The sequence below is a fragment of the Halichoerus grypus genome, chromosome 1, assembly GCF_964656455.1.
Source record: "Halichoerus grypus chromosome 1, mHalGry1.hap1.1, whole genome shotgun sequence".
In the NCBI taxonomy this organism is placed as follows: domain Eukaryota; kingdom Metazoa; phylum Chordata; class Mammalia; order Carnivora; family Phocidae; genus Halichoerus; species Halichoerus grypus.
In genome coordinates, this window is record NC_135712.1 from 213,411,502 (window position 1) to 213,432,141 (window position 20,640).

Genomic DNA, 20,640 nt, shown 5'->3' on the forward strand with positions numbered 1-20,640 from the left:
TTTACAGCCAGGAAAGCTGAGGTCCAGAGAGGTTTGGGGCACACTCAGTGCCAGCCAGCCCCAAAGAACCATCAGCACGGCCTGGCCAGTGATTGACTTTTATTAGGAGGTGAGGTGGGGACAAGGGCCCGCCCTGATGCCCGCTCCCCATTGGTGACCCCCCCAATCAGGAGTTAAGGCTCCAAGCAGCAAAGTGAGAAGAAGGTGCCGGCTGAAACAACCAAGGCCTGGGGGGGGGGCTCCCCAAACTCAGCCGGGCCGGGCGGGCGGTCCAGTGGCCTAGGTGAGGCTGGTGTTGGAGCTGCTGGTGGCACTGCCCCGCTTCTGCAGGCAGCGCACAGAGCTGGGGACCTGCAGGCCTGTCGTCACCTGGAAGCTGCCGCACCACACCTGGGGACCGGTGACCGGTGAGGGGAGCGGGCAGGCTCAGGAGCAGAGCCAGCCCCCGGCCCCCCCCCCCTCCCCGCCGCGGAAGGGTTCTCACTGTGAAAGCAGGCAGCACGGGCTGTGTGAACTTGGCCTTGAACGTGTGCACCAGCTGTTTGGTACGGGCGTTGTAGAAGGACAGGAGGCCTGGGGTGGAGGCAGAGCGGGGGGGAGCGATGAGAGGGGCTTGCAGCAGAGAGCGGGCGGGGAGGGGGGCTCGCGAGGCCGACCGGGGCTCGGGGTCACCTTGGTGGAAGTCGCAGTGCACGCCCAGGCAGTCGGGCACGGGGGGTTCCAGCACCTTGGCCTTGTTGGCGTGCTTGGCGGTGAAGCTGACCTGCAGCCAGTTGTTGACGTGCAGGCACCAGGACGCGGCCGTCTTGCCCAGCTGCTCGAAGCGGCCCAGACTGCGGTACGCTACCCCCACGCCGAACGCCTTGCTGTCCGGCTCGTAGCGCACCTCCCAGTAATGCTCCCCACCGTCGATCAGCGTGTCCCCTGCGGGGGGGGGGGGGGCAGCGGGGGCCGGGTGGAATCGGGCCCCAGACGCCCTTCCACAAAGGGGTGGTCACCCCGGTACTCCCCAGACCCCAGCTCTTCCCTCCAGATACTCCTCAGTTCCCAGCTATTCCTCCCAGGTAGTCCCCAGGCTGCATCCACTTCCTCTAGATACTCAGAAAGCCCAGATACTCTCCAAGCCTCAACTAATCCTTTCAGATTCTCTGCAGGTCCGAGCTACTCCTTCCAGATGCTTCCAGCCCTTAGAAACTTCCTCCAGATACTCCTCAGTCCTCAGTTCTTCCCAGAGACTACGTAATCCCCAAACCCTTGCTCCTGGCCGACTCCACATATTCCCACAGGCCTCAAGTCCTACGGGAGCGCAGACACTCCCTGGCACTCTGGGACTCCTTCCTATCACTTTGTGAATCTAGATTCTACCCAGACCCCAGCTCCTGGCGGAGGCCAACTTCTGGGCCTCAGCTCTTCCCGGATCTCAGCTAATCCCCGAGTGCACACTCTCCCAGGTTCAGATTCAGATTCTTGCCAGCTCACCTCCTCCCTGATCCAGCGACTCCTGAGCTTCAGCTTCTCTACGAGCTCCTGCCCCTCCCCCCTCCCAGCTCCTGTCCATCTACCATCTCAGCTCCTCCACAGATACAGGGCTCACCCCCACATATGTCTCTTCTCCGGGCCTGCTCCTCCCTGACCTCAGCTACTCTCCTGACCACAACTAGGCGAGGTCTCAGCCACCCTGCAGACCAGCCCCCCTCCACCCCTTCCCCTGCTTCTTACCCTAACCCCAACTCTAGCCAAGACCGGCAACCGTTCTTTCCAGCTACTTTGCAAATCCCAGGCACTCCACAAACCGCAGGACACCCCCCCTTGGCTGATCTCTAGGCCAGAGCCTCCGTAAGCTCTGCCCCCCACCCCTAGGAAGCCCAACTCCCAATCCTCCCACTCCTCCAGTGCCACAGCAACACATTATTAGACCCATTCCCAGAAAGCTTGGTTGGTGGCTGCCTCAGTTTCCCCAGCTGAAGCTCTCTCCGCCCCCACCCCCCCCACCATCAGGGCCCTGCCCAGAGTGTCCCCTCTGCCCTCCTGTCTTCGCTCCTCCTTACCCAACACCGTGTAGGACTCAGCCGTGAAGCGGTCCCGACCCCCACGACCCGAGGGCATCCTCTTGGGGGACGGCACACCTCTGTGAGGGGCGGGGAGGGGAAGGCTCAGTTCGGCCCTCACTGTCCCCAGAGGAGGGTTTTCCTGGCCCACCCAGCCACCATGGTCTTCTCATCAGTCCTCCACAGGACTTGGTTCTTTTCGTGTGCTGGGCCCCGCGTATCAGAACATGCCCCTGCCCTTCCTCATGTGGAAAACTATTCACCCGTCAAAACCCAGTGAAAAACCTCTTCTCCCTTCATTTCCTCTTTGCACTCCTCCAGCTCCATGTCCCTCCTTCCACCCCAGCCTTGACCACGCAGGACTCTGGGTGTCCCTGTCCAGCTTGATCTCCTCCATCAGACACTCAGGGAAGGGCGGGGGGGACAGGCTACCTCGCTGGGGAGTTGACGGGAGACGCGGTCCGCCCCTTGCCGTCTTTCTCTCGAGCCTTGATGTCCTGCACCTTCCCGCCCATGGCGTCCCACTCCACGGAGAGGTCATCCACCCGCAGGTTCTGGTGAGATGTGGACGCATCCAGGCGGAACATGAACGCTGGGGCCGGGCAGACGAGGGAGTCACAGAGATGGGGAAACCCGGAGAGACACAAAGAGAGACAGAGAGACAGACAGTGACCAAGACACACCGTGACAGGGACAGAGAACAGAAAAAGACAACGGCGACTGAGACAGAGAGACAGAGAGAGAGACTGACGGACGGACTCAGGGGCAGACAGCTACAGAGAGGACAGGCAGCAAGACACCAAGACAGACAGACGGGGAAGCGCGGAAGGGGCAGAGCGTGCAGCTGCGGGAGTGAAGGCCGAGGGCTTGTTGCCTAAAGGTACCGTAGGTCGGGAGGCATTTTCAAAGCGCTTGTGCCCTGTGCTTCCGCTGGGGATTAATGGCAGGAAAGGGGCTGGGCTATAGCACCATAGTTAAGCTAGACTGCAGAAGGACTTCCTACAAGGGCATGCAAAGGTGTTGCTGTAGGAGAGTAAGATCGGTCTTCACGACTGATACCCCATCCCTCACTCTAAGAGCCCTTATCTGTTTTTTTTTAGAAGAGAGAGTAAGTGTGTGTGTTTGTGAGAGAGAGAGGGAAAGAGTATAAAAACCATCCAGGTAAAATGGGATCAACTGCAAAAGCAAAAAACAATAGCAGGTTTATATTAGACACTTGGGCTGAGGAATCTACTGTGGACTAAGCTCTGAGCTTCCTGGCAACCAGAGCAAAAAGGGTCACAGAACCCTGATTAGAAGATTATCATTACACACCAGTACCTGGGGCCCCAGGGTGAGGGGTTATGGAGTCACAGGCAGGGTGGGGGGGCAGTCACCTGGTGTCTCCAGGGTCACTGACTCGGAGAACTCGCCTGCGACTGCCTTATTACAGGCCTTCACACGAAAATTCATGTATTTCATGTCAAACTTGAGACCTAGGAGCAACAGAGGGATCTCAACATTGTGTACACCTTGAGCAACTGGTTATAGGTCCCTGTGTCCCAGGGCAATCCCACCACTCCTCATTCTAAGGAGCACCTTGCAAATGACATCTTATCCCTGAGAAACCACCCTGACCCTCATTCACCGGCAGGACTATGTGTAACTTGGCTCCGCCTCCAACCCAGACTAGCGAACCAGGATGCTTTAGGAAGTAGTAACAGCAGGTTCAGGAATAGCACATGACCCAAACTGGCCAATAAGAATCTTCCCTGGGACATTGGGCTGGTATTCTAGGGAGCAGAGTCACTGTCTTCTCTGGGTTGGCCAACTAGGAGGAAGCTCCTCCTGGGAAAAAAAAAATTTTTTTTTAAGATTTTATTTATTTATTTGACAGAGAGAGACACAGCGAGAGAGGGAACACAAGCAGGGGGAGGGGGAGAGGGAGAAGCAGGCTTCCCGCAGAGCAGGAAGCCCGATGTGGGGCTCGATCCCAGGACCCTGGGATCATGACCTGAGCCGAAGGCAGATGCTTAACGACTGAGCCACCCAGGCGCCCCTCCTCTTGGGAAAATTTATCAGTGCATTTGGCAAGCCTCCTTCAGAATGCAGCCCCCAGATCCAACAAACGCAGGGAACAACAGTGAGCGAGTCAGTTGCTGGAAGCCCTGGATTGAGCCGTGCCAGGGTAAAAATGTCCCCCACTTCTAGGATATGCCTCACACTCCCTTATGTCCTTTTTTATTAGTTTCTTCCAGTCTTAAAAAATAAAAAGCAACTATCTAGTTGTCTTTAGTTGTGTTTCCCCTCAAGCTAAACCTCTTTAGAGAGCTGTCTGCATCCCTAACCCCTCTCTGCTGCCTCACTCCCTCTCCCTCCTCTGGCTTTGTCAGTCCCCACCTTGCAGGACCTCCTGGCTGACCACTCCTTCCCTCCTAGAACATTCTCTTCCCTTGGCAGCCAAGGCACAGTGGTCTCCTGGACGCCCCCTCTGTTTGTTCTCCCTAGGTCCTCTTTGCAGGCTCCTCCCTCCTTGACACTCTTAAATGTCAGGGCGACTCAGTCTGGGGCCCTTACTCATCTCACTCTGCTTGCTCCCTGACCCCTTCTTGCCCCTCACATACCATCCATCCACCACAGCACCCACAGCCCAACCTCTAGCCCAAACCACATGTCCAGGTGCCTCCTGAGTGTTCCTCATGGAATGCCCATTCTCTGATCATCCCAAACAGCACTCAGCACCCCCTGTTCTAAAACCTCCCATAGCTCCCCTTGCTCTCCAGGTAAAGACCCCATTCCTCCTCTCCCTTCTCCCCACAGATGTGAGTGGCAAAATTAACTAGTTCCAGACACAAGGCTCAGCGCTCTGGCCTCTGAGCCCTTGATCAGGTTGTTCCTCTGCTTAGAAGGCTGTTCTCTACCCGCCCCTTCTCTTTCGGGCCTCAGGCTGGCTGCCACCTCCTCCAAGGGCCCACCACTGGCTCACCCTTCTCGGAGCCCCTTCTCCAAGAGTTCAGCACTTTGCTCAGCGACACCGTCTACCGCCCCCAAGCAAAGATTACCAACCAGAAGGCTCAGTTTTAGAAACCCGGAACCCATCTGATTATGGATGGTCTGAACTCACTGCGGGCCTCAGTTTCCTATTCTGCAAACCAGCAATCATATTCCCCATCCTAAGCAGGGTTCACATGAGGATGCGATGAGTGGAGGCATGTAAGTTACAAACACTAAACCAAAACCCTCCTGACTGTCCGAGCAGTCGAGATGGCAGGTGGGCTCCAAATAACCACAGGGGTTAGTTCGCCAGAGGAGTGTGCTCATCTGCAACCTCAGTACCATACACCTGTTCATGGACTCGACTTCCTGCCCTGCGGAATTCACTCGCTAGAAATTTTGTCGAAGGCAGGAGGGTATGGCGAGGGGGTGATGCATCAGGAAGCCTGAATACAGCAGCCCGCCACCTTGACCGTGGTGGCGGTTACGTGAATTTGCACGCGGGAGAAAACTGCACAGGGGAGAGATTACACACACACACACACGGATGAAGGCGTACTGAATCACCAGGGAAATGTGGATCAACACCGCAGAATACGCTCGTGTCGGTTCCTCGGCTTTGACATTGAACTATCGTTACGGAAGCCGATACTAGTGGTGAAAACCGGGTATGTCCACACACGGGAACGCTATTCAGCCTGAAAAAGGAAGGAAACCCTGATCCGCACTACAACATGGATGACCCCCGGGGACACCGCACTCGGTGAAATAAGCCAGACACGAAAGAGCAAATCCTGTCGGATTCTGCTCACGTTAGGTACTAAAAGTATTAAAAATCACAGGGGCAGGAAGTAGATGGTGGGAGCCAGGGGCTGAAGAGTCAGTGTTCCATGGGGACAGAGTTTCAGTTTTGCAAGATGGAGAGTGATGAAGATGGTATGATGGCTTTACAACGTTATGAATGCACTTACTACTACCGAAGTGGACCCTTAAAAATGGTTAAGATGGGGGCGCCTGGGTGGCTCAGTTGGTTAAGCGACTGCCTTCGGCTCGGGTCATGATCCTGGAGTCCCGGGATCGAGTCCCGCATCAGGCTCCCTGCTCGGCAGGGAGTCTGCTTCTCCCTCTGACCCTCCCCCCTCTCATGTGCTCTCTCTCTCTCTCTCTCACTCTCTCAAATAAATGAATAAATCAAAATCTTTAAAAAAAATGGTTAAGATGTAAATTTTATGTTATATGTATTTGGCCATAATAATAAAAATATATATATATCGGGGGAAAAGTGGGGTATGTTTATTTTGATTCCGATGCAAAGGACAGGCCCTCTTGCCGGCTGGTAGCTTTTCTTTCCTGCAATTAGCGTGCTCATTATTAACCATGTATGCTAATTACAGATAAAGAACAGGCTGATTACAGCCCAAGAGCTGTGGTGATGGTTATCTTGTCAGCAAGACTCTCCCTGCCGCTGAGGATTTCCCTTGGCTCAGGACCGCTTCTGAAACTCATTAGGGAACCCCTGATTTTATCCGTCCTCAGACCCTCCCCCACCGGCTGGGGGATCCCCCCCACGCATTCTGCTCTCTTACATCTGCCAAGGAAATCCCCAAACACTGGGAGGACGCCAGCTCCACGAGGGGAGGGGTTTTCGTCCGTTTTGCTGACTAATGCAAGGGCCCCGCCCGGTACACCGTAGGCGCTCAATACACTGGAATGAACAAATGCTGGATGGTAGCTGGGGATGGAGAATGCCTTCTCCCCGGGGCCTCAGTTCCCTCATCTGTAAAATGCTGATAAGCCTGTCCATTACATGGGGGTAAAACATTTAGTAAGCCCTCCATTAACAATGCAGGGGCGAGCATCAATATCGTTTTCATTATTATTACTTTCTGTTACTCCTGATCAGCCCAGCCAGGCCTCCCAGTTGAAAGGGGATCCTGGGGCGCCTGGGTGGCTCAGTCGTTAAGCGTCTGCCTTCGGCTCAGGTCGTGATCCCAGGGTCCTGGGATCGAGGCCCGCATCGGGCTCCCTGCTCGGCAGGAAGCCTGCTTCTCGCTCTCCCACTCCCCCTGCTTGTGTTCCCTCTCTAGCTCTCTCTCTCTCTGTCAAATAAATAAATAAAATCTTTAAAAAAAAAAAAAAAAAAAAGAAAGGGGATCCTGGAATTGCCGAGCCGCACCGGATTGGGAGGGTGGAAGGGGAGGGGTTTCGGCAGCAGGGCTGAGCTGCCCTTACCAGTCAGCGTGTACTCCGTCTGCCGGATGCCCTCGATGACCATCCAGGGCTGCTCCTCCTTCAGACGGGGAGGGCCCTCGAAGTTGGTCCGCCGGTACCCCAGCACGTAGTGGTCAATCTTGCTGTCCTCGTCCGGCATGCGCCACACCAAGGTCACACAGTTGTCTGCTACCAGGGACTCGGCCAGGTCAATCACAGGGGCGCTGGGCACTGTCCAGGAAAGAGGGGCCACCTTACTGAAACTCCACCACCAGCACCTTAGGCCTTCTTGGGGCCGGGGCCCCTCCGGGTACTGAGGTCCAGGGGTGGAGCTTCCCCAGGGTGGGGCGGCGGGGAAGAGCTTTCTCAGGGTTCAACCAACAAAGGGCTGGGCCTTCTTGTGACTCCACCAGTTAGAAGTAGACTATTTTCAGAATTCTCTGATAGGAGTGTGGCCTTCATGAGACTCCACCCCTGGTGGGTGGGGCCTTTCAGGGCTCAGCCCCTGGGGGGTGGGCTTGCTCGTGGCTCCACCCACACGGGAACGGGAGCCTCGGGGCTCCACCCCCAGGGCCAACGCCTCTGGGGTCCCAAAGCCAGGCTCGCTGCGGCCTTTCTCAGGGTACCACTGGCCTGAAATCAAGGCCCCGAGAAAGTTCTCTTCTCACCAGGTAGGAACTTGAGTGCCTGTAGCATCCTCCGCTCCTGCGCGAAGTCCACCATGAGGTGACTCATGTTGTCGCTCACCTTGGCCTTCAATGACAGCCGGAAGGCAGGGGCCATTGTCACACTGCAGGGAAGAAGGTGGAGGCAGCCTGCTGGCAGGCGTCTCAAGGGGGCCCAGGCCCGGTTCTCGGAAGTGTGTGGAAGACCCACTCCCCCTTGTTCTGGTCCAGTGCTCTGGGCCCAGAGACCCTCACCTGGACATCCCCACCTTCACACCAGGGGCGGGGCACTGGGGTGGGAACCAGATCCCAGCATCTTACCCATCTTTGACTTGCTTGGCAGCCTAGAAAAAGCGACAGAATAAAAGTCAAAGAGTTTTCTTGATTGAATCAGAAAGCTACTATACAGACAGGAAGACTGAGGCCCAGAGGGGCAGCCACTGGCCAAAGTCCCCCACCACTGGGGCAGAAACGCTTGGCTGTGCCCCAAAGGGATAGGGGCAAAGACAGGCTCCTACCCCCACCCCCATCCCCAGTGCCTGGTGCCCATTATATCCAGCTAGTCAACTTGGCAAATAAAAATACAGGATGCCCAGTTAGATCTGCATTTCAGATAAACAAAATGATTTTTTGGTATAAATATGTCCCATTCTATATTTAGGACATATACTAGATATTGCATGGGACATATTATACTAAAAAATTATTCATTGTTGTTAGGGGCACCTGCGTGGCTCAGTTGGTTGAGCGTCCGACTCTTGGTTTCAGCTCAGGTCATGATCTCGGGATTGTGGGATCCAGCCCCATGTCGGGCTCCATGCTCAGCATGGAGTCTGCTTGTCCCTCTCCCTCTGCTCCTCCCCCTGCTCTCTCTCTCTCAAAATAAATAAATAAATAAAATCTTTTAAAAAATTTGTTAAATTTGAATTTCAGATACACAACAAACATTTTAGTATAAATATGTTCCATGCAACATCTGGAAATACTTTAATACTAAACATTTGCATGGGATCTGCTTACACTAAACAAATTAGTCCTTGTTAAATTTAGATTTCAGATCAACCACAAATAATTTTTTAGCATAAGTATGTTCCGTGGGATCTTTGGGACATACTTATACTAAATGTTGTACGGGCCACACTTATACTAAAAAAATCACTTGGGCTTGATCTGAAACGCGAATTTAACCGGGTGTCCTGTATTTTATGGCCTAGCCCTACCAGTATGGCTTCTGAGGTGCCCACCTGATGGAAGTCGTTGCTGTCTGTGGCCTGCAGGGTCTGGTTGGCTGTCTCCAGAAGCTCCTCTGAGCTCTCCAGGGCCCGAGTGCAGGCGGCCAGCTGGTTCTGGGAGTGGCATGGCACCGAGGGAAGAGACACCTCACCCCACTGCAGCAAACCCTCTGGGGCTCCCCACTGCCTTTGGGATTCAGGGCGCCATGCCTTTCTCCAACTCCAGATGGGGGAGGGAGGGTGGAGGGAAATGGGGCCTCACTCCTGGCAGCACTTCAAAATCACCTGGGGATCTCTTTCTTAAAAACTCGCCTGTCCAGGCCACACCTGAGCCTCGGGGCCCCAAATTCTCCTGGGATTGGGAACCCGGGATGTTAGAAAGTTGTCCAGGAGGCTTTGATTCAGCTCCAGGACCTCCGTTTAGAGTCTGAGACCCCACAGGAGCCATGGGGTTGGGGGGGGGGGTGTTTGGCAAGAGTGGGTGTTGCCAGATCTGGGGGACCAGTGGGAAGGGCTGAGAAATTGGAGGTGAGGACTGGAGGGGAGGAGGAGTCAGATGTGGGGGTGGGGCTGTGGTGACGGAGAAGGTGAGAGGGAGGTGGTAGGAACAGAGATCAAGGGGAGCAGGTGGGCGTGGGGGATTGATGGATGACAGCCAGTGAGGGGGCAGAGAAGAGACCAGGAAAAAGAGGAACTGAGGCCAGTGCCACTGGGGTGTCTGGTTCTGGACACTGGAGACACTTAGGGGCCTTTCCAAGAAGCGGTGCGGGACGAGGAGCAGATTTGGAGGAAGACACAGGCCAGATGGGCTCTGCTGAGTCTGAGGGGGTGCCATGGGGGAATCGGGTCTGGATGGGGGTCTGGGAGAGTTCCCCCCCTCCACCCCACCCAACACACACCTGCAGCTCGTAGGTGCGGCTGGCCCGGTCCTGCTTTATCTTCATGAGCATGCCCTCCTTCAGCTCCTCCAGGAGGGAAAAGAGGGACTGGAACTCGGCCTCCAGGTCCCCCTGCACCTTGGTGGAGTTTGCCTTGGAGAGATGTTGTGGGGTCAGACAGGCCAGGGTGGGCCAAAGCCTATGCTCAGATAGGGAAACTGAGGCCTGGACACTGTAGCCAGGCCACGGCCGACAGGCATCAGCAGTAACAGGCTAGCTCCCATGGCTGCACCCTCCCTCCATCCCTTCCACCCACCTGTCCAAGACTTCCCCACCTCCTTCCATCCCTCCTGCAGAGGCTCCTTCCTCACCTCCACGTTCAGCAGCATCTGCTTGAGGGAGTAGATGAAGCTTTGAATCTCTTCATTCTTCACAGCCAGGGTGGTAATGATCTTCCGCAGCGCCTCCTGCCGCCACCGGAAGCACGCACACATGCAGGGCCGGTAAGCCCCTCGGGCAGGCCCGGCTCCCCCACCTGGGGCTCCCACTCTGCCTTCCCGAGATCCAGGAGATGTGGGAGCCACAGCGCCAGTGAGCTCAGGCACCCGCCACGAGGCAGGCCCTGGGCAAAGCTCTGGCCCTATCTTCCCTCACTTAGCAGATGGACACTGCAAGCATGCCCATTTTACAGCGGAGGAAACTGAGGCTCACAAAGAACCTCTGGGGAAGGGGCAGACCCTGGGCTTGAGCCAGGTCCGCCTCAGCACAAAGCCCTCAACCTTGTACCTATCTACTGAGGGCGGGGCATGGGGTGAGGGGCTACCTTGGGGAAAGAAAACCCCAGAGCAGAATCATGCCGGTAGAAAATGGGCTATCCTGGGGAAGGGGATACCTTGGGAACAGGGATTAGAAAAAAGAAAAGAGGAACCTGGAGAACAGGGTGCCTGAGAGCCCAGGTAACTGGGGAGTGGGGGACCGAGGTCTGGGTGAGGGGACGCCTGGAGAGAAGGAAGCCGCGCGGGAGGATCCTGCTGGGGCCTGGAACCCTGACCCAGGCCTCGGACGTGTCCCTTTCCTGGGGGAGCAGGATCGTGGGACCACCTGGGCTGAGCTAGAGGGGCGTCCTCCGGGGCGGGGCAGAGACCCGACACCTGGTCCGCAGTCCGGATGGAAGGCGTGGGGGATGGGTCAAGGCTGGGGCCAGGATTCTGGGTGCGCGTGGGCGGCATGGAGGGGATGCGCCTGGACCCCGGCCAAGAGGAGGAGAGGTCGGGGCGACGGCTGGGGGTGCTGCGTCCCGAATTAGGGGGCTTGATCCGGGCGGGGTTGGGGCGGGGGTGGGGCCTCGGCCGCAAAGCAGCTGCGGGGGTGGGGGGGGCGCTGCGGCATCACCTGGTCCCCTCCCCCTTGTCCACCCCCGCCCGGGGCCCCGCCCCGCCCCGCCCCGCCCCGGTCCTACCCTCTGGTCCTCCATGGCTTCAGCCCAGGTCGTCCCCGGCCCGGCCCGCGAGCCCCGCTCGCTCTTCTAGTCCTCAAGCTGCCTTTGCCGCGACCACGAGCCAATGGCCCGCCGAGCCCTCCCCGCCGCCGCCGCCGCCGCGCCCCCCGTCAGCGCTCCATCACTGGCCGCAGTGCGCACGCGCGCTCCCCGCGGCAAGCTGGGAAACGTAGTCCCGCGCTGGGGTCCCTGAGAACAGGGACCCCAGAGCCTGGGGCCCCTGAGAACAGGGACCCCCAGAGCCTGGGGCCCGCCAGGCGGCATTGGTAGTGATGACTGAGCTGCGGAGAGCCCGGAGCTGGGAAGCAGGTTGCCTGGGTTCGACCCCTGGCCCTGCTGTGTGACCTCGAGCCCATCCCTAGCCCTCTTGGTGCCTAAGCCTCCCCACTCTTGCACCCATGCCATTTCGTGGCTGTTCCTCAAACTGGAATTCCATACTCTCCCGCAATGAGATCTGGCCCCTAACCGCTCACAGTCCTTGCATTTACTCCTAGCATTTACATTTTGCCGTGGCTGATGTTCAGCTTCCAATGCCCTTTCTCTCCCCAAGGCACAACTGAACTCCTGTGCATCCCACAAAGCCCTAGGCTCTCACATCCCCTCCTCCAGAAGCCTGTCTGCCTGACCGGAAGCCACAGGTCTCTGAATGTCTGTGTCCAGCTTGGTCTTCCCTGTCAGCCTGGGGCCAGATCTATCCAGGATCTCCAGCATTGCCTCTGGGCGGACTGTGGGGGAAGGGTAGAGTTGGTGGGGGAAGGGTAGAGTTTGAGAAGAAAGTCGGAGGGAGGAGGTGGCCTGGGTAGGGGAGGCTGGGAAGCTGTGTGTGTGTCTGCTGGGGCCGTGTGGGCGGAGTGTCGCCGCAGTCAGGGGTCATCCTGTGGTTGATAGTAACGGCGATTTCGAGCACACAGGCCCTCTTCTTTTTGGGTGAGAAAAGAGGTCATCATGTGGTTAGGGTGACACATTGAGGCCTGAATTCTGCCACCTCCTCCCACCCCACCCCCCCCCCAGGGTGACAAATGCAGGGCTGGGAGAAATCCCAGGGCCTACGAACTCGCTCCACTGGGCCCCCAAACTTCTGTGCAGGCTGTGGGGACAGGGGACCCCCCCCATACCTGTCGTGGGACCTGAAGCCGTCAGCACAAATCTACTCTGAACCTCAAAGGAAGACATTTTGGGGGCCAAATAATTGAAGCTAGGATTCCGATCTTCAATCCAAGCTCAGGCCTCTGCTGCCTGCCCCGTTCCCACACCTGCCTCACCTAACCTTCCAACGTGCCCCTGTCAGCTCAGGTGTGTTTATTTATTCTTTTTTTTTTAAGATTTTATTTATTTATTTGTTTGACAGAGAGAGAACGCACAAGCAGGGGGAGCAGCAAGCAGAGGGAGAGGGAGAAGCAGGCTCCCTGCTGAGCGAGGAGCCTGATGTGGAAGCTCGATCCCAGCACCCCGGGATCACGACCTGAGCAGAAGGCAGCCGCTGAACCGACTGAGCCACCCAGGCGCCCTCAGGTGTGTTTAAATAGCATCTCCCAGGGCACCTGGGTGGCTCAGTCGTTAAGCATCTGCCTTCGGCTCAGGTCATGATCCCAGGGTCCTGGGATGGAGCCCCGCATCGGGCTCCATGCTCGGCGGGAGCCTGCTTCTCCCTCTCCCACTCCCCCTGCTTGTGTTCCCTCTCTCGCTGTGTCTCTCTCTGTCAAATAAATAAATAAAATCTTTAAAAAAAATAGCATCTCCCAGAAAGATTTGCACTCACTGGGACACATTATTCCATTGACATACACATACTGCTTTTCAGATTAAAGAAAAAACAAAAACAAAAACAAAAAATCTTTGGGGGAACCCAGGCACCAGAGGGGAGGCAGCGGAGCCCTAACCAGGATTAGTTACTAGACGTCTGGCCTGGCTGTCACATCTGCCTCTGTGGTGGGGGGTGGAGATTGTGGCAGGAAGTCTGTCACTTAGGATGGGGAGTTGGGGGGTGGGGCGCCCGCCAGGAGAGGGGGGCCTGGTGGGCCAGGAATGGAGTCCCTGGGCACAGCGCTGGTCCTCCTGGTGCAGTTCTGGGGTGAGTACTTGGGCCCCCCTCCCCTCTGCCCTCCCTCCTGTTGTCCATCACCCCAGCAGCCTGCCCCCTGGTTCCCAGCCCCTGGAACCCAATCTCTGTGCTCTGCTAAATAGGGCCTGTTTCTCTCTGATACTCAGAACCTTACAAGGCTTGAAGGGTTCTAGCAGGATCCTCAGAGTGGGTCTCTAGAGTAAAACTCACACCACGACCTACACACCAGGCTTGCCTGAGCTAGCTCCGCTGGCCTCTGTCATCTCCACCCTCCACAGCTTTCCCTTTCTCACCCTTGTCTGGCCTGCTGGCTTGCTTTCTTTCTTTCTTTCTTTCTTTCTTTCTTTCTTTCTTTCTTTTTTCCTTCCTTCCTACTTTGCTTCCTTCCTTCCTTCCTTTCTTTCCTTTTTTTCCCAATACACCAAGCTCGATCCCACCTCCGGGGCCTTTGCACCTGCTCTTCCATCCGCCTGGATCTCATCTCTCTAGCATCCGCTGCGATTGCATATCAAAGTCCAGGAACTTGAGCTGAACATACCCCTTCTGGGGGATCTGATAGGTATCTCAGACATCTCAGGGGCCCAAAGCAAACTTTTCTTCTACTCCAGCCTTGCTCCTCTGTCAAGATCCTCCATATTGGCCCAAAGCCACCGCCCTTCACACAGTCCCTGAGGCTAAAACCTTGGGAATCTGCTACCGTCCTTCTTTCCTTTTCTCAATCCATTCGGCTGCTGATCGCTTTTTTCCAGGGTCCAGCCCCCGTTACTATGCTCGTGGACCCTCATCCCCCAGCCACCCCTGAACCCCTCTCCCACCCCCACAGTCTGTTCTTAACACAGCACAGGGTGATCTTTTTAAAACTTAAATTGGGGGGTGCCTGGGTGGCTCAGTTGGTTGAGCATTGACTCCTGATTTCAGCTCAGGGCATGATCTCATAGGGTCGTGACATCCTGAGATCAGGCTCTGTGCTCAGTGTGGGGGTGGGGTTCTGCTTGAAATTCTCTCTCTCTCTACCCCTCCCCCTGCTTGCATGCTCTCTCTCTCTCTCAAATAAATAAAATAAATTAAAAAAAAAAAACTTAAATGGACCATGTTTTCCCCTGCTCCCCTGGTTTCCTATCACACTTAGATTAAAAAGCAAACTGCTCCCCTTTCCCCACCTCCACCCTGTGGCCTGCAAAGCCTTGTATAAGCCATCTTCTCTCCAATTCCACTTCCTCCCTCTCTCCCCCTCAGTCACTCTGCTCCAGCCACAAGGGCCTCCTTGCTCTTTCTCCAACATACCAGGCATGGTTGTGCCCAGGGCCTTTGCATGGCCTGATCCCTCTGCCTGGAGTGCTCTTCCTCCATTTTCCTTTCTTCCCACCACTGGCTACTTCTTACCATTTCATCACCTCCTCTGAGAAGCCTTCCCTGACCACCCTCCATAAGTAGATTTTCTCTCATCTCATCCTTATCCTCCATCAGGATTCTCACTTTATGACGTCCCATGTCTCTCTCTCTCTCTCCTCCCAGACTGTCAGCTCCAGAGTGGGGCAGGAATTTCTGTCTGTCTCCATCACGTCTGTCTGTGTCTGTGGTGTCCAGAACAGGGCTTGGCACACACACAAGGCGATATTTGTGTGCCGAGAGCTGGACTGGTCATAGAGTCCTCCCTGAAATCTCCCAAGTGCCGAAAGAAAGTTAAACCCATTTCACAAATGAAGACTTTGAAGGGCTCCTGGGTGGCTCAGATGGTTGGGCATCTGCCTTCAGCTTAGTCATGGTCTCAGGGTCCTGGGATCGAGCTCTGCTCATCAGGGAGCCTGCTTCTCCCTCTGTCTGCTGCTCCCCCTGCTTGTGCTTTCTCACCCTCTCTGTCAAATAAATAGATAAAATCTTAAAAAAAAAAAAAAAAGACTTTGAGCCTCAGTGAGACGTGATCTTGCAAAGATCACGTAGCCTCAGCCCTGTGGGCTCACTGGGGGAGTAAGTCACACACACACACACACACACACACACCAGCCTTACTCACTTCTTGTATCCCCTCGTCCTGCAAGGAGCCACAGGCCTGAGAGTGCAGCAGGAGCCCAAGTGGTTGCGGGTGACACGGGGAAGCCAGGTGACCTTGGCCTGCCAGGTGATACAGTCCCAAGCCTGGGAGCGGCTCCGGGTTGGGTGGACCAAGGACGACGTCTCCTTGTGTGAGCCGCACATCACCAACGGCAGCCTCAGCCTGGGGGTCTGCGGGCCCCGGAGGCTGCTTTCCTGGAAGCCGCCTGGCAACCTCACCCTGCAGCTGGACCACGTGAGCCTCAACGACAGTGGGGACTACGTGTGCTGGGTGGCCGTGGAGATTCCTAAGTTGGAGGTGGAGCAGGGCGATGGCACGCAGCTCCTGGTGGAGGAAGGTATGGGAGCAAGTGGAGGGAAGAAGTGGGCTCTTGGAACTTACAGGATCTCAAAACTCTAGAATCTCAAATTCCTTCCTAGGAACATAAACTCTAAATTCTTCCAATGGGAGTCTTAGAAACAGAGATCCTGCAAAGTCAGGAACATCAAAATCTAGACTTGCAGAACCAAAGACATGCTGGAACTTATAATTCTAGATGAGGACTCAGCAAACATTCTGTAAAGGCCCACAGAGTAAATATTTTCTAATTTGTGTTCTACGTGGCAACGACTCCACTCTGCCATTATAGCGTGAAATCCTCCATAGACTGGACAGGCGTGAATGGGTGGGGCTAGGTTCCAATAAAACTTTATTTAAAAAAACAGGTAGTGGGCCTAATTGGATCCACAGGCTAAAGTTTGCTGAGACTTCTTCCTGAATACTGCAATCATGAAGACTCTTGAATACATGTAATTCTGGAATTTTGACTAAACACAATCCCAGAATCTTTTTTTAAAAAATGTATTATTAAAGTATCTCCGACATACAGAAAACAACGCATATTGTAAGTGGCCGGCTTAGTGGATGCTTTCGTCCATTTGGGCTGCTATAACAAAATACTGCAGACTGGGGTGGTTTGTAGACAGCAGAAACTTATTTCTCATAGTTCCGGAGGCTGGAAGTCCAAGGTCAGGGCCCCAGCATGGTCGTGTTCTGGTGAGGACCCTCACCGTGCTTGGTAGTTGGCACCCTTCACTTGGAGGAAGAGGCAGTGATGTGTCTTTTATAAGAACACATATGCCATTCGTGAGGGCTCAGGACCTAATTACCTTCTGAGGTCCCACCTCCTCCTTCCATCACCTCCAGGGGTTAGGACTCCACGTAGGAATTGCAGGGGGACACATTCAGACCATAGCCCGAGCCCACCCCTTGTACCACCACGCAGCTGAAGAAACAAGACTTCCTGCCTCCTGGATCCCTTCCCCCCACCCATGCACACACACATCATCCTGACTTCTGGCTGCATAGACTTATTTGGCCTGGCTTTGTGTGCTACTTAAGGGAAATCATAGAGTGCATTCTCTTCTGTGCCTGGCTTTTTTCATTCAACATTGAATCCCCCACTCGGCCAGAAGGTACGTCCATCTTGGTCATGCAGCAGCGGGATGCTCTTTCTCTTTGCTGTAGACCCACCACCATCCATCAATCCAATTTCCTATGGATGGGCATTTCGGCAGCTCCTTGTTGTTGGCAATCACGAATAAGGGTGCTGTGAACAAATTACAACTGGTCTTTGGCCAACACATTTCTGTTGTGCCTCAGACAATTCTAGGATCTCGAACCACAAAACAGAATCTTGCAGTTCTAGAATCCTAGAGGCATAGAAGTCTAGGCTCTTAGAACTACAGCATTCTCAATGGGGAATCTTGCTCCTAAGGAGGCAAGAATTGGTTCTTGGGGAGCAACAAAGATTTTATTTTTTTATGTATAAAGCATAGATGTATGGGCAGTACATAGATTCACACTGTATCTGTGGTACTAAAATGTCATGGGGAAACAAAGTAAGATTTTAAAAGTCTCTTTGGGGGGTGATAATGAAAAAAGGTTGAGAAACTGACGTAAAGGAATAGATGATTCTAGAATCTTAGAATTGCAGTATCTTAAATATTTTAAACAGGCTTTTAGAATTTTTCAGTCTCAGAGTCTGTTAGGACAGATAATTCTAGAATCCACATTGAAAGCCATTGATTCTCAAGGCTAGAAGGAATTTCCCAGTTCAGCTAAGCCAGCTGCCTCCATTTAGAGATGAGAAAGCTGAGGCCCAGAGAAGGCCTAGACGTGTCCAGCCACATACACGAGCCAGGGATGCAGCCAGCTTTCTCAAAAGCCCAGCTCATACACTCCCTCTACTCGGCATGACAACCCACTTTGGGCCAAACCCTGCATAGGGCCTGGAGACTCCAGCAGACCCAGAGGGGGCTCGTGCTCTCTCAGTGGTTCCTGAGGGCCTTGGGCACATGCCTGGACCCATGAGGCAGGATGGAGCACCTCCCCAGTTCCTGGCCCAAAGAGATGCCCGTTCCTCTCCTGTTGGCAGGACCCTCCCACCGCCTGCCTCTAGGGCCATGCCTTATGGCTGTCCCGCCTGCCCCCACCTTCTAGTAATGAGAGGGCCAATTACCAATTAGCAGAATCTGGATTGCAGAGGCACCAGGCTGTGCATTGTCGGCATCTGCAGGGATGCGGCCGGTCTGTCTCCAGCCACACACAGCTGGCTCTCCCCTCCCCCAACAGTGCTTGGTAGCCCCCAGGGACCAAAGCCAACTTTTTTTTTTTAAGATCCTATTTATTCATTCATGAGACACACACACACACAGAGGTGAAGGCAGAGGGAGAAGCAGGCTCCCCGCGGAGCAGGGAGCCCGACGTAAGGGCTCGATCCCAGGACCCTGGGATCACAATCTGCGGACTAAGGCAGACGCTTAACCGACTGAGCCCCCCAGGTGCCCCCCGACGCCAACTTTAAAACATACAAGGCGAAGAGGTCAGGAGCACTGGGCCTCATCTTAGTCACACCAGGAGCCTCTGGCTGGAGTTTATATCAACTATGCAGACCTGGGAACATGTCCCCACTCTGCTGTTCACTTGCTCTGTGACCTTGGGCAAGTAACTTGACCCCTCTGTGCCTGTTTCCTTAGCTATGGGTTAGGTGAATTTGAAGTTAATTATATCCAAAGAGTTTATTACAGGGTCTGGAACATGACAAGTCCTCAGTAAACCTAAGTGATTATTTATGTCTGTTAGGCTGATTACTCAGCAAGACTCAAAAGGTCAGGACAGTATAAGCTTTTTCTTCCTTTCCTTTTTTTCTTTTTTCTTTCTTTTCTTTTTTCCCGAAACAGAAAAGGAAAGGGGAGCTGAGGTGAGCAACACCTTTGTTCAAAGCAAGAAACAGAAAAGGAAAGGGGAGCTGAGGTGAGCAACACCTTTGTTCAAAGCAAGGCACTTCCTGCCTGGGTGCATGACCCCAGGCAAGTGACTCAGGCTGAGACTGTTTCCTTGTACGTAAAATGCGCTTGACGGCAGAGTTGAGCTCAAAATACAGGAGCCGTAAAGATGGTGGATCCCATGACCAGGATCGTGGAGCTCACGGTGGGAATGATGGAGCTCATGTCAGTGATGGGGCTTATGGGGATGACAGGGCTTGTGATGGGAATGGTGGAGTCTATTATGGGGGTGATGGGGTTCATGGCAAGGATGATGGAGCTCATGATGAAAAAATCCATTCGGCGATTACTTTACAATAACTGAGCAAGGCAGAAATGGGCCGCCTCGTTTTTCAGAAGAGGAAACGGGTCCGGAGGGACACCTGCCCGGACTCACGCAGCAAGGCAGGGGCGGAATGCTGACGTCCCACTGGGATGGGGGGGCTCTGACCCTGAAGGGTGGAGGCTGGACTCGAAGGTGAGCACCCCCGAGACACAGGTTTCTTCTCTGCAGATGGCCAGCCCACGAACCAGACCTCGGTCGACTCAGGTGAGCCCCGGCCGCGAGCCCCGCCTCCAGCCCCGCCCCCCGCCCCCGTCAGACCGCCCCGCCTCCAGCCCCACCCCCCGTCAGACCGCCCCGCACTCCCCTCCCCAGGACTCCTGGTGGCGCCGCTGGTGGCAGGGGGCGTGGCCGTGGTCGCCATCGCGCTGAGCGCCTGGGTCTGGAGCCGCCGTCGCAGCCGGCGCGAGGACTCAGGTAACCGCGCAGGTGGCGGGGAGGGCGGCAGACGGGTTCCGCCGGCGCCCCTGCCCCGCGTGGCGGAGGCGGGAACTGCAGCCGCTTGACCCGCACGCCGAGCGCGCCCCATCTGCCCCTTCTGGAAGGAGGGCGGGTGGGGCTGCGCCCGGTGGGCGAGAGCAGAGGTAGGCTGGAGAAAGCCAGGCTGTCTCATGGGATTTTCCCCTCTTAGACTGTGTCATCCCTCCCTCCCACCTTTGCAGAGCATCCTCTCTACGGAAACGTCCTTTACCAGCCCCGGAGGGCCCCAAAGAAGACTACGGCGTGGCGTGTGGAGGGGCAGGTGCTGGACACCCCCAGGGCGGACCAGAAGAGCCAGAGCCTCTATTCCATCTCTTTCCCCCAGCCTCCCAGCCCCCAGCAGCGCCTGGCCCAGAAGCCTTGCCCCAGCCCCAGGTCGAGTCACCCCATATCTACCGTCCGCGTCTCTCCTGACCCACGCCCCTCTGGGCAGCAGTGGCCAAGAGGGCTCCTTGAAGTGGGGAGAGGACTGGAAACCCCAGAAAAGATCCCCTCCCACCAATGGCCACGTGAAGATGTGACTGATTTCCCGAAGAGTCAGGGAGTCCAACGGCCCAGCCCAAGACCCCGTCCTCATTACTATAATGCCGGATTCCTCCCTCACCCCCAGAGCGCTCAATAAAGGCTTATAAAGGAGAGCCAGATTTTGTGAGTTGGGGGGTGTTAAAGATATCTGAGGGGTTGTCTGGGGGTTCCTGAGCCCCAGGATGGCTGGGGGACAGTCCACTGTGGTGAGGGGGCTCTGTGATGACTGGCCACCTCCCTCCTCTTATCCTTGGAGAGTCATGTCCAATTAGCAGAGAAGTGATGCCCCCGACCTCCACACAGCACCTTGAGCTGGAAGCACCCCCTTCCCTGGGTCGTTGTGGAGATGAAGAGTGACGGGGGACAT

At 55.4% G+C, this 20,640-nt stretch overlaps 2 protein-coding genes across 2 annotated transcripts; one reads left to right on the forward strand and one right to left on the reverse strand.

Moving 5' to 3' along the window:
• Nucleotides 1-84: 84 nt before the first annotated feature.
• Nucleotides 85-11,598, reverse strand: FSD1 (fibronectin type III and SPRY domain containing 1). The gene is made up of 13 exons (XM_036116004.2): nt 11,467-11,598; nt 10,379-10,474; nt 10,029-10,160; nt 9,142-9,243; nt 8,219-8,241; nt 7,901-8,022; nt 7,254-7,463; nt 3,425-3,523; nt 2,481-2,640; nt 2,049-2,128; nt 673-924; nt 485-573; nt 85-390 (listed from the first exon to the last, which is right to left on the reverse strand). The coding sequence occupies exons 1-13, from the start codon at nt 11,479-11,481 to the stop codon at nt 280-282; spliced, it is 1,491 nt and encodes a 496-aa protein (XP_035971897.1). The 5' UTR covers nt 11,482-11,598; the 3' UTR covers nt 85-279.
• A 1,894-nt stretch (nt 11,599-13,492) lies between these two features.
• On the forward strand, nt 13,493-20,379 carry TMIGD2 (transmembrane and immunoglobulin domain containing 2). The gene is made up of 5 exons (XM_036116038.2): nt 13,493-13,576; nt 15,607-15,957; nt 19,440-19,475; nt 19,584-19,685; nt 19,931-20,379. The coding sequence occupies exons 1-5, from the start codon at nt 13,531-13,533 to the stop codon at nt 20,368-20,370; spliced, it is 975 nt and encodes a 324-aa protein (XP_035971931.2). The 5' UTR covers nt 13,493-13,530; the 3' UTR covers nt 20,371-20,379.
• The last annotated feature ends 261 nt before the right edge of the window (nt 20,380-20,640 follow it).

What these genes read in the sequence shown, in the direction of transcription:
- FSD1 (XM_036116004.2), bottom strand. An exon ending in GCCGCACCTACGAGCTGCAG is followed by an intron (nt 9,244 to 10,028) that starts GTGTGTGTTGGG and finishes TGCCACTCCCAG; the next exon opens with AACCAGCTGGCCGCCTGCAC. An exon ending in GGCACTCAAGTTCCTACCTG is followed by an intron (nt 7,464 to 7,900) that starts GTGAGAAGAGAA and finishes TTTCCTGGACAG; the next exon opens with TGCCCAGCGCCCCTGTGATT.
- TMIGD2 (XM_036116038.2), top strand. Translation starts at nt 13,531, where the DNA reads ATGGAGTCCCTGGGCACAGCGCTGGTCCTCCTGGTGCAGTTCTGGG. An exon ending in CCTCCTGGTGCAGTTCTGGG is followed by an intron (nt 13,577 to 15,606) that starts GTGAGTACTTGG and finishes TCGTCCTGCAAG; the next exon opens with GAGCCACAGGCCTGAGAGTG. An exon ending in CCAGACCTCGGTCGACTCAG is followed by an intron (nt 19,476 to 19,583) that starts GTGAGCCCCGGC and finishes TCCCCTCCCCAG; the next exon opens with GACTCCTGGTGGCGCCGCTG.